Here is an 11,683-nt window from a genome sequence, read left to right as displayed (position 1 = left end):
AACCAAAGCTGTGACCTCCCGTGTGGTAGGCGGGAGCTCAATCTCTTGAACCACACACGCTGCCCCCAGAGGGAACTCAGAAGCCCCTCATTTGCTAACCCAAGGCTAGTAACTCGGCCAGCCTTCACCTGTTTGGAGTGAATTCCTCGTCTTGCCATCCCCCCCAGGTGTCCCAAGGTCCTTGGCCTGCCAGAAAGTGGCTTCCTCACCTGTAAAGGTGACTGCAGCCAGGTAGCAGCCCGGTGGCCGGTGTGGGCTGTACGCGCTTGTCCAAAGTCAAGCTCAGATTCTCGACAGAGGAGATCAAATCACAGGGGGGCACTCACAGGACCCACGGCTGGCATACGCTCCCGGCCGACGGGGGGGCGCTGGCGACTCTCCCGCTGCTCAGTTCGAGTCAACCCACCCAGGACCTGATCTGCAAACGCACGGCCATTCACCCCCCCCCGTCGCAGCCGTGGGATCCTCCATGCCCGAGGGAGGGATCGAGCCGGACGTGAATTCCTGCCCAAGGTCTCGGGTCCCTCTTGGAATTTCTCCCTTCCATGTTTCCCAGCGTAGGACTTTACTGAACGCGTAGAGAGAGACGTGAAGGCCTTTCCGAATGACAGGTGAATCGGCAGTCAGAGCTTACAGCTTCAATTCTAGAATGAAATGGAAGACAAGGAGGGAAGCAGACGTTGCTCAAGGGGTAGAGCAACCGCCTACCACATGGGAGGTCCAGGGTTCAAACCCCGGGCCTCCTTGACCCGTGTGGAGCTGGCCCATGCGCAGTGCTGATGCGCGCAAGGAGTGCCGTGCCACGCAAGGGTGTCCCCCGCGTGGGGAGCCCCACGCGCAAGGAGTGCGCCCCGTAAGGGGAGCCGCCCAGCGCGAAAGAAAGTGCAGCCTGCCCAGGAATGGCGCCGCACACACGGAGAGCTGACGCAACAAGGAGACGCAACAAAGAGAGACACAGATTCCCAGGGCTGCTGACAAGAATACAAGCGGACACAGAAGAACACGCAGTGAATGGACACAGAGAGCAGACAACGGGCGCAGGGTGGGGAGGGAGAAAAAGAAATTTTTAAATATTAATAAATTTTTTTTTAAAAGGACAATAAGAGACATAACCAAGTAGAGAGGGGAGGTGGCCCAGGTGACTGCGTGCCTCCCTCCCGCATGGGAGAGCCCAGGTTTGGCTCCTGGTGCCTCCGAAAGACAAGACGAGCAAGACAGAGAGCAGACAACGAACGGACACGGAGAGCAGACAGTGAGCGCAAACAACGAGGGGGTGAGATAAATAAGTAAACCTTTAAAAATAAAAGAGCAAACAAACACAAAACCACAGGTCCGGCTGTCAAAAATCTGCTCTCCTTTCCTGGTAGGCATGAAAAATTTTTTTTTAACAAATCAATTTTATTGATAACATATTAATAAAGCATACAGTTCACGCAAAGCCGATGCCCCACGGTGTTTGGTGTAATCACGTCTTTGCGAACTTCTTGATTCTCCTGTGCTTCTCAGCCACCAACTATAACCCGTCACTCAGTGGGCAGACCCTAGGGTCAAATTCCCGGTCCCCGGTACTCCGCGTGCAGGTGGCATTATCAGTTGTAAATAAATCAACAGCAACCCACAAATCTGTAGAGAGGGAAGCTAAACAAGCCAGCAAAATCCTCTAATGCTTTTGGCTTCGCCAAGCCCCGTGACGCGTCTCTGCAGGTAGAATTTACCTCCCCTGTCAGGCATGTCACAATTCCACTTTTAGTGTAAAAAAATGGATGTCTTCCACCCAGATGCCACAAAATCTGCAGCCCAGAAGATCCGCCCAGACACCTGACAGCAGTAAGTGTCACTGAAGGGCAATTAGAGGAATAAAAAGGGGAAATCTTGACTGCCGTAGATATAAAAATGAATGCTAAAGATTACTAGCTCGTTGTTAAGAAATGTAGCCATCAAGACAAAATTGTGCTTTGGGGGCTGGTGAAAGGGTGGCCCTCCACTGCACAGGCTTCATTTGCATGCCCGCAAGCAAGAATTATTTTGAGCTATCAGTTATTTATAACTCCTGAGCTCACAAAACAGCTTCCTTGAACCAGAACGCGGCAACCTGGGAGAGGACCCCAAAGAGCGAGGCCGGACTTGGCTTGTAAAGGGCCAGATGTGTTTGCTTTTGTTTTTAGGAGGTTCCCGGGATTGAACCCGGGACCTTGACCGTGGGAAGCAGGCGCTCAACCACTCCAAGCCTCACCCGCTTTCCGCTCGCTGTACACGCTGTGGAGACGCGATGAGAGCGTTCCAACCAAGATTTATTTTATGGACACCAAACTTTGCAGTTCCTTGTCTTTCGTACACCATAAAATATTCTTTGTTCTCCCCGCAAAGCGTAATGCTGATGCCGAGCAAAAGGGGGTTCTCTTTTCCCGATGCCGTCTTTAAAGCTCATTCCTGAGACGCGGGGGGTTTCAGAGTGTTCCAGAAAAACGGCGCTCCCTGGGACACGGAGAGGGACGACTGCCCGCAGGAGGTTTCCGGGGAGGCGCTCGCAACGGAGGGGCTCTGAGGAGAGCGCTAGGCCTGCCCACTGACTTCACACGGCGCCATCAATAGGTGGGGAAACTGAGGCCAGCCTGGGGCACATGGCCGGGGGCAGTGGGCTTGCGGGGGGTGGTCTCGGAATGTCAGAGGGGTTGGGGGAGCCTGGAGGAGGTGGAGGCCTCCGTCCTCGATTTCTATCCCAGGGGCGTTGAGTCACAGCCTTGCGACCTGTTTTGCAAACCTCGTGAGGAGGAACCTCTGACACAGACAGAGAGCTTCTTTGGTTGCACAAGCAAAGGAGGTCGGTCGCCTTAGAGGGCCCCCCAAAACCGGCTCTGGGATCAGAAATGGCACTCTTTTATATCATGGGGGTGCTCCTGAATATTTGGGGTGCACCCGGGCGCTGGTTCCTGCATGCACACACCTTAAAGGCGCTGGGCAGGACTGACGAAGGGTCACGAGGATCCGGGACGGGTGCCCGGAGGACCGAGGCGGGGTCCAAGGTTTCTCGTATCAACCAGGCAGGGAGGGATCGCCGCGTGAAGGCCAAGGTCGAGCCTCACCCGCGCACGAAGGTGAGGGCCGGCCTGGAAGCCTCATCCCGGGAGCAGGCGCCAGGGGAGGCCCAGTCCAGGGAACCCGTCACCAGGCGGGACCCCCCCAGCCCGCTCAGGAACGGCAGGTGCGGGCCCGCTGCTGTTTTCCACGGCAGCGGCACCTACAGCGTGATTTTCTCATCCGAGCTCTCTGCTCTGATCCTTTCATCGCTTGCTCCGATGCCCCCCCCCGCCCCCCCAGCAGCGGCCAGTGAGGTTTTTCAAGGCAATGCACATTTTCCCCCGCGGAAGCAATAAGAGGTAAAACGAGGACACCGTAATGATTGCGGTATCATAAAGCTTCTGGGGAAATGAATGGCATCGCACCGTCACGCGCCCGGAACAATGCCTCGCATTAGAATCATTTTTATTATCCCATAAACGAGGTCAAAGCGCAGGACCGGGGGCCTTCCGGGCTGCGCGCGCAGCAGGCCTGCGGCCCCGCCCACCCTGCGCGTGATTGGACTTTCGACCCCGTAGCGTACATTCCGGAGACTCTGGAGGTGATTGGCGGAGGAGCGCAATAACGGCCTAGGATTGGCCGTCAGAGCGCGGGAGGCGGGACAACAGTCTGACACGGGTTAGCAGGACGCCGGCCTCCGATTGGCCAGGGACGGGTAGGAAGGGGTGTGGCGACAGCGACCCATAGGCCAGCGTAGGAAAGGGCGGGGACAGGGGCGTGGGACGTCCGCGTTGAGGCGGTGCGGCGCTTATTTGCGATTGGCCCGTGTTGCACGGGGAGGCGGGGCACAGCTTCGACCGGCGATTGGCCGAGGGATAGGATGTGAGTCTTTTCAATGGCCGGCGCTGCGCGGGGTGGGCCGGCCGGCGCCACGGCGGCGTGCGATAGGTCGGCGGTGTGCGGGCGGGCGGCCCGCGATTGGCTGAGGCGGCGCGGGGCGGGCCGGCCGGCGCCACGGCGGCGTACGATTGGCCGGCGGTGTGCGGCCTGTGGTTGGTCGTCAGGGAGGAGCCCGGCGGCCCGCGATTGGCTGAGACGGCGCGGGGCGGGCCGGTCGGCGCCACGGCGGTGTGCGATTGGCCGGCGGTGTGCGGGGCGGGCCGGCCGGCGCCACCGCGGCGTCCGATTGGCCCGCGGTGTGCGGCCCGTGGTTGGCGGTCAGGGAGGAGCCCGGCGGCCCGCGATTGGCTGAGGCGGCGCGGGGCGGGCCGGGTGGCGCCACGGCGCCGCGCGATTGGCTGGCGGTGTGCGGCGCGGGCCGGCGGCGATGGCGGCGCGGGGCTGGCGCCGGCTGCTCGGGCTGCGGGCGGCGGGGCGGCCGCTCCTGCGGGGCCGGGCGCTGCTCGCCGCCAACACGCTGGGCTGCGGCGCGCTCATGGCGGCCGGCGACGGCGCGCGCCAGGCCTGGGAGGTCCGCGCCCGGCCCGGGCAGACTTTCGACCCGCGGCGCTCAGGTGGGAGCCGCGACCCCGCGACCCCGCGACCCCGCGACCCCGCGACCCCGGGGGCCGCGGCGCCGAATCCCGCCCCGGGCTGACCCTGGGGTCCCCGTGCCCCCCCGGGCGTCTCCATCCCCCCCGGGTCGCTGTTCCCCTCCTGGGGCCTCCCTGGGGGGTCTCCCTCCACCCCGGGGGTCCCCGTCCCCTATCGGGGTCTCCTCCCGCCCCGGGGGTCTCCATCCCCTCTGGGTCCCTGAATCGGGGGCCACTGTCATCTCCCTGGGGTCTCTCTTCCTGGGGGGGGGTCCCCGTCCCCCCAGGGGGTCTCCATCCCCTGTGGGTCCCTGTATTGGGGGTCACTGTTCCCCTCCTGGGGTCTCCCTCCCTGGGGTCTCCACTCCCTCCCTAGGGTCTATCCCCCCGGGGGTCTCCACCCCTCTGGGTCCCTGAATCGGGGGTCACTGTTCCCCTCCTGGGGTCTCCCTCCCTCCCTAGGGCCCACCCCCCCGGGGTCTCCATCCCCTGTGGGTCCCTGTGTCCGGGATCACTGTCCCCCTCCCCGGGGCTCTCCCTCCCTGGGGTCCCCATTCCTTCCCTAGGGTCCCTCCCCCGGGGGTCTCCATCCCCTGTGGGCCCCTGAATCGGGGGTCACTGTTCTCTCCCTGGGGTCTCCTCCCGTCCCGGGGGTCTCCATCCCCTGTGGGTCCCTGAATCGGGGGTCACTGTTTCCCTCCTGGGGCCTCCCTGGGGGGTCTCCATCCACCCCGGGGGTCCCCGACCCCTATCGGGGTGGCCCTCCCTGGGGTCTCCATTTTTTTCCTCCCTAGGGCCCCCCCCCCCCCGGCGGTCTCTGTCCCCTCTCCGGGCCTCCAGATCGGGGTCCCCGTCCCCTCCCTGGGGGTCGCCCCGCCCTGTGGCCCCGGGGCCCCCGCGCACCGCCCCTCCCGGTGGGGTCCCCGGGCCCCCCGCGCGCCGCCCCTCCCGGTGGGGTCGCCGGGGTCCGCGCGGGCAGGGCGCTGACGCGGGCGCCCGCAGGCCGCATGGGCGCGGTGGGCTGCAGCATGGGCCCCTTCCTGCACGGCTGGTACGCCTGGCTCGAGCGCCTGCTGCCCGCCGCGGGCCCGCGCCGCCTCCCGCGCGCGCTCGCCAAGGTGCTGCTGGACCAGCTGCTGGCCTCGCCGCTGCTCGCCGCCTGGTACTTCCTGGGTGCGCATCCTGCCCGGGGGGCGGGGGGCGGGGGGCCAGGCGGGGGGGGAGCCGCCCCCCACTCCTCCCTGGCGCCCCCGGGACGCCCTCCAACCTCAGCCCACCCCGCGCCGGCTCATGCCTCGGTTTCCCCGCTAGGCCTCGGCTGCCTGGAGGGCCAGACCATGCAGGAGAGCTGCCAGGAGCTGGGGGACAAGTTCTGGGAGTTGTACAAGGTGGGCGCCCCCGCCCCGGCCCCTGACCCCGCCCACGTCGCCCCGCCCCCTGACCCCGCCCACGTCGCCCCGCCCCGGCCCTGACCCGCCCCCCCCCCAGGCCGACTGGTGCGTGTGGCCGCCCGCGCAGCTGCTCAACTTCCTGTTCGTGCCGCCCCCGCTGCGGGTCACCTACGTCAGCGGCGTCACGCTGTGCTGGGACACGTACCTGTCCTACCTGAAGTACCGGGTGAGCGCGGCGCCGGCCCCGGGCCCCCTCCCCGCGGGGGCGCCGGGCGCGCCCCTGACCCGCCCCCTCGCCGCAGGTCCCCGCCGCGCCCGTCCAGCAGGGCTGACCGCGACCGGCAGGCAGTGGCGCAGCGACGCGCGCGGCGACCCCGGCACCCGGCAGGCGAGGCCGAGACCCCCTGACCCCCGCCCGGCCGGAGGGGCCCGGGCCGCAGCCCACGCCGAGCGCAGCGCGAGGACGCGTCCTTCCACGCCGCGCGGGCCGGGACAGGGCCGGCCTCGGCTCGCGGGCGGGCGCGGTGGCCGCTGTCCCCGAGGGGGGCGCCCCCGGCGTTGGACTGGACTTGCCATTAAACGCTCCAGCTGAAATCTCGAGGTCGCCCAGAGCCAGCGCGGGCAGGCGGGTGCGCGGGACGGCGGCGCCCGCTCGCTTTATTGGGGTGGGGGCTGGTTCCGGAGACACGTGGGGGGGGGAGGGGGTCTGACACTCGCCGCGGCAGGGCAGGTCTGGAGGGGGCGGGGGGGCGCCCCCCTGAGCGCCCGGGGAGGGGTCAGGGCCCACCCCCAGGCCCTGGCCGCGCCCCTCCCAGCCTGCTCCGGGGTGTCGCCGGGGCCCCCCTTCACAACCGGCCACTTGCGCTGAATTACCAAAAGAAACGGGGGGGTCTAGAGGGCGAGCAGTGGGTTCACGGGGCCACGACACACCACGGGGGGACAGGGGTGGGTGGGGCGGGACCTCCCCAATAAATAAATAAATAGCTACGGTCATAAATAGGGCGGGTGGGGCGGGCCTGGCCGGGGGCTCAGCAGGCGCAGTCCTGGCGGGGGGGCGCCTGCTGGTCGCTGAGCTGCGGGCCCTGCTTGGCGCCCGTCACCGCGGGGTCCGCCGTGTCCAGCGACTCGGACATCTTCTCGCAGATGACGTCCACCAGGCGCTCGAAGGTCTGCTTGACGTTGATGTTGTCCTTGGCACTGGCCTCGAAGAACTCGAACCCTGGGCCGGCGGGCGCCAGGGGGGTGAGCGCAGGGGAGGCATGTCCGCAGCGCTCCAGGGGCTCCCCTGCGGCTCCCTGCTGCCCATGGAGGAGCCCCCAGCCTGCTGCCGGGTCCCACGCCCCGGCCGTCCCCGCCTCCGAGCGTTTCGTCCCGCCGCCCTCGCGCCAACTGCGTAAAACTCGCCACTGGCCTCTGCCTGAACGGCCCTTCCCTCCAGCACCAGATCTGGTGCCCTCGTCCAGCAAGCACCTGGCCCCATGAGCTCCTCCAAGCCACACCCCACAAATGTGCAGGCCCCGGGGGGGCCCAGCAACGCCTAGCACAGGCCTGGGCCACCAGGGGCTCAGAATGTAGGAGTTGCGAACTCCTAAGTAGCCGTCAAAACCCCCTTCACGTAGCCCCTTGGTCAAAACCAGTTTGCTGACTGTGAACTGCCTGTCACGGCTTTCCACGTGAGACCCTGGGGCGCGCGCGCCCCTCCTGGGCCTCGGCCTCCCTCCCCAGCCCCGCGGGCGCTCACCCAGGTGGTCGGCCAGCTGCCGGCCGCGCTCGGACGACACCACCCGCTCGTCCTCCATGTCACACTTGTTCCCCACCAGCAGCACCTGCGCGTTGTCCCACGAGTAGGTCTTGATCTGGGTGGACCTGGGGCAGGGACATGGCCAGCTGGGGGGGTGGCTGAGCCGGGCGAGCCGCCGCCCCTCATCACCACCCATCTCAGCCTCACGACCTCCGCGCAGTGTCCTCAGCTCGCGCCTCCCCTCACCGCCGCCCCCCCCCCAAACACCCCCTTCCTCGAGACCCTCCTGGGCCCCCGCCCGCCCTGGCCTCGGCTCCTGGGGGCCCTGTCCGTCCCCCCTCCCCCCCCCCACAGTCAATTCTGGAAGCTTCTGGAAAACGTGGTTACCTCCGGGCAGGTTTTAAAGGGGTGCCCCCTGGCTCCTTCTCCCTCCCACGTTTACATTCCTTTCTCCACCTGAAATCGTTGCCCGCCTCGGCTCGGGCCCAGGCCGCCGCCGGGCAGGACCCTGGGCGGGTGGGGGGCTGGAGCCACACGGGCCTGGGCCGCCGGCTCACCAGTCCTGCACGGCGTTGAAGGACTCCTCGTTGGTGATGTCGTACATGAGAATGAAGCCCATGGCGCCGCGGTAGTAGGCCGTGGTGATGGTCCGGTACCGCTCCTGGCCGGCCGTGTCCTGGGGAGGAAGAGACAGAGGGTCACAGAGGCCGCACCCGGGAGCCCAGGGCATGTGGACGCGGCCTCTGAAACGGGCCTGCCCGGGGGCGCGCAGTGGGTCAGCGCACCCGGCCTGGGGGGCAGGGGAACAGGGGGGCGGCTCCGGGGGCGGGCAGGCAGGTGCAAAGGCCCTGGGTGCGCGCGCACGCGCAGGAGGGGGGGTGGGGCCCGGGGCCCGGGGGGCTGCGGGAGGGGCCGGCCTGGCAGGGGCCCCCGCGCCACGCACCCAGATCTGCAGCTTGATGCGCTTGTCCTGGCGGAAGATGGTCTTGACCTTGAAGTCGATGCCGACGGTGCTGACGAAGGCGGGCGTGAAGGCGTCGTCGGCGTAGCGGAACAGGAACGACGTCTTGCCCACGCTGCTGTTGCCGATGATGAGGATCTTGAACATGTAGTCGAAGTTCTGCTCCGACGCCTCCTTCTGCGCGTGGCGCGCGTCCGTGGCCGACGCCATCTGCGGCGGGCGGGGGCCGTGACCTTGCGGCTCCCGCGCGCGACCCCCGCCCGCCGCCCCGGGCGCGCGCGCGACCCCCGTGCAGGCGCGCACGTGCGCACTCGGCGGCTCCCGCGCGCGCCCCCTCCCCCGGGGTGCGCGCGGCGCCGCGCACGCGCACGCACGGCTCCCGCAGGGCCGCCGCCTCCCCTCCCCCCCGCCGCAGCGCCGGGGTGCGGGGGCGGCGGGCAGGTGCGGGCGCCCCGGGCAGCCCCCGGCCCCGCGGCCGCCCCCCGGCCCCCGGCCCCCGGCCGCCCGCGCGCGCCCCGCGCCCCGGCTCACCTCGCCCTGCAGCGGCGCGGCGGCGGCCCTGGCGGCGGGTCTGGGCGGCGGGAGCCGGGCGCGAGTGCGGGGCTGCGCGGCGGCGGCGCGGGCCCTGCAGCAGCGGTGACGTCCTGCAGCGGGCGGGGCGGGGCTTCGCATGCAGATGCGCCGTGACGCAGGGGGCGGGGCCGCGCGGCGAGGAGGCGCGTGACGCACGCCCGGGCGGGGGGCGGGGCCCGGCGCGCGCGTCCAATGGCGCGCGGGGGCGGGGCTCCGGGGCGGGGCCGGGGAGGCGGGGCCGCCCCTCGGGGAGGCGGGGCCGCCCCTCGGGGAGGCGGGGCCGCTCGGCGCCCTGTCACTGGCCGAAACGCTGGAGCGGCGTGCGGGAAGGCCAATGATCGTCCGCCGCTTCCCTCCTCCCGTCCAATGATGGCTCCCGGGAGGTTGACGGCCCTAGCCCCTTTGCTGAATGTGTCTTCCCCGGGCCGGGGACCCCCGCGGCTCCCGAAGAGCCAGGGGTGCTGTGACCTCTGGTTGAACGCCCCCTGCCTGCAGTTTCAGAACGGAGGAACCAGGGCCCAAGAGGGTGCTCCATGCCTCCTCTTTTTAGGAGATTCCAGATAAATGCAAAGGAAAAGAAAGAGGATACGGGGATCAAGGCAGACCCCGTCCAGATTCTGGGCCGTCAGAGCCCCAAAGTGGGGGAAGCTACAGGCTGTCCCCAGCCCGCCACTGAGACTAAAAGGAAGAGAAAGGGGCCGTGGACGTCCGGGGACCCCTCCTCTGCCAGCCCCCGCCCCCCCTTCCTGAGAGAAATTCCAAGAAAGGCGGAAGCGGGGCCAGGGAAACGGCCTGTCCCCCAAAACCCCCAACGTGCGGCCTAAGGACCCGAGAACAGGGTGGGGGCGGGCGAGAGGGCCCTTCCCTGCGCGGGTCAGAGGCGCCGCAATAAGGAGGGGCCGGGGCGTGCTCCCCCTTCCCCAAAACCTGGAGGAAGGAGGAGGAGGGGGCGGGCGAGGCCGACCCCAGCCCGCCATTCGGGCGCCCAGGCCCGCGGGGTGGGGCGCTCCCCGGGGCGCCCTGCTTCCCCCCCCACCCCGGGAGGCGAGGCTGGGGGAGGGGGCGCCCCGTTTATAAAAAGCTCAGCGGCTGCGGAGGCGCCGCGCCCGGAAGAGCCGCCCCCCGGCGCCGGCACGCCGCTCGCTCTCATTTGGGGGATTTTTTTTCCCCCCCAGGGGTGACGTTTGGCCCCCATTTTCCCCAGCGCGAAAAGCTGAAATAAATCGCGCGTACCCGCGCCCCCTGCCCGCAGCCCGGGTGCCCGGCTCGGGGCGGCCCCTGCCCCCGAGGACGCTGGCCCGGGGCTTCGCAGGGGGTTGGCGCTCAGAAACGCCCGCTGGGCTCTCGGGGGTGGGGGCGAGGCAGCCCCCCAACAACGCGCGCCGACTTCCGCAGGGAGGATTTTGAAAAATTTTCAAGTCCCAGCAGAGCAGACCCTTTTCTGGGCGGTTTCAGCCTCCGCGGAGGTGGGGGGGGGCCGGCTTGGGGGGCGCCGTGGGCGGTTGTGGGGGGCAGAGGCGGGGGCGGGGGTGCGCTAGACCCCCCTGCAGCCCGGGGGCCCCAGCCGGCCTGCCCCCGGCCTTCGCGCCTGCTCTGCCCCCCGCCCTGCAGGCCCTGACCCAGCACCCCTCCTCCGGGGGCCCCTGGCACCCCCATCCTACGCCTGACGCCCCCCCAAGCACAGGGAGGCTTGTGGGAGGCCCTGGAGACCACCTCCCGGGGGCACCGGGGGGCCACGCCCTGCAGCGGGGGGTGGGCGAGGGCCGAGGGCCCGGAGGGCTTCCCGGAGGAGGCAACGCGGGGCCGAGGCCCAGAGCGGGAGGGCAGCGGGGAAAAGCTCCCCAAGCGGGGGGACCAGCGCGTGCAAAGGGCCTGGGGCGCGCCCTGCTCGGTGGGGGGCGACCGCGGTGCAGGCTGGGAAGGAATTGACGAGCCCCGGGGGGCGGTGGCCGCCGACACGTGGCGCCCTGTGAGCAGAGGGGGCGCGGGGTCCCCGGAGGAGAAGCGACCCCGTGCGGATCCCCGCGGGCTGACGCCACGCGCAGTCCACGAACCCGACCCCGGAGCCTTTCTCTCTCCCTCTCTCCCTCTTTCTTCTTTCTTCTTTCCTATTTCTTCCTTCCTTTCATTTTTTTCTCTCTTTCTCTCTCTCCTCTTTCCTCTCTTTCTTTCTTTATAAATGGAGCAAAGATTGTTTCTTTTTTTTTTAAGATTTATTTATTTTTTAAATTTCTCTGCCCTTCTCCGTTGTCTGCTCTCTGTGACCATTCGCTGTGTGTTCTTCTGTGCCCACTTCTATCCTTATCAGCTGCACGGGAATCTGTGTCTCTCTTTGTGGTGTCTCCTTGTTGCGTCAGCTCTCCGTGTGTGCGGCGCCATTCCTGGGCAGGCTGCGCTTTCTTTGGCGCTGGGCGGCTCTCCTTACGGGGCGCACTCCTTGCGTGTGGGGCTCCCCTACGCGGGGACA

General features: G+C 67.8%; 2 protein-coding genes across 2 annotated transcripts; one reads left to right on the top strand and one right to left on the bottom strand.

Moving 5' to 3' along the window:
* Positions 1–4,345: 4,345 nt before the first annotated feature.
* On the top strand, positions 4,346–6,539 carry MPV17L2 (MPV17 mitochondrial inner membrane protein like 2). Its single transcript, XM_004482024.2, has 5 exons — positions 4,346–4,532; positions 5,553–5,723; positions 5,862–5,938; positions 6,039–6,167; positions 6,244–6,539. Exons 1-5 carry the CDS (start codon positions 4,346–4,348, stop codon positions 6,271–6,273), a joined length of 594 nt encoding a protein of 197 aa, XP_004482081.2. The 3' UTR covers positions 6,274–6,539.
* A 4-nt stretch (positions 6,540–6,543) lies between these two features.
* RAB3A (RAB3A, member RAS oncogene family) lies at positions 6,544–9,282 on the bottom strand. Its single transcript, XM_058292785.2, has 5 exons — positions 9,175–9,282; positions 8,626–8,853; positions 8,240–8,358; positions 7,683–7,807; positions 6,544–7,160 (listed from the first exon to the last, which is right to left on the bottom strand). Exons 2-5 carry the CDS (start codon positions 8,851–8,853, stop codon positions 6,970–6,972), a joined length of 663 nt encoding a protein of 220 aa, XP_058148768.1. The 5' UTR covers positions 9,175–9,282; the 3' UTR covers positions 6,544–6,969.
* Positions 9,283–11,683: the final 2,401 nt, after the last annotated feature.

The sequence above is a fragment of the Dasypus novemcinctus genome, unplaced genomic scaffold, assembly GCF_030445035.2.
Source record: "Dasypus novemcinctus isolate mDasNov1 unplaced genomic scaffold, mDasNov1.1.hap2 scaffold_292, whole genome shotgun sequence".
Taxonomy (NCBI): domain Eukaryota; kingdom Metazoa; phylum Chordata; class Mammalia; order Cingulata; family Dasypodidae; genus Dasypus; species Dasypus novemcinctus.
Note: the sequence above shows the minus strand (reverse complement) of the source record. Positions and strands in the feature narration are given on the sequence as shown.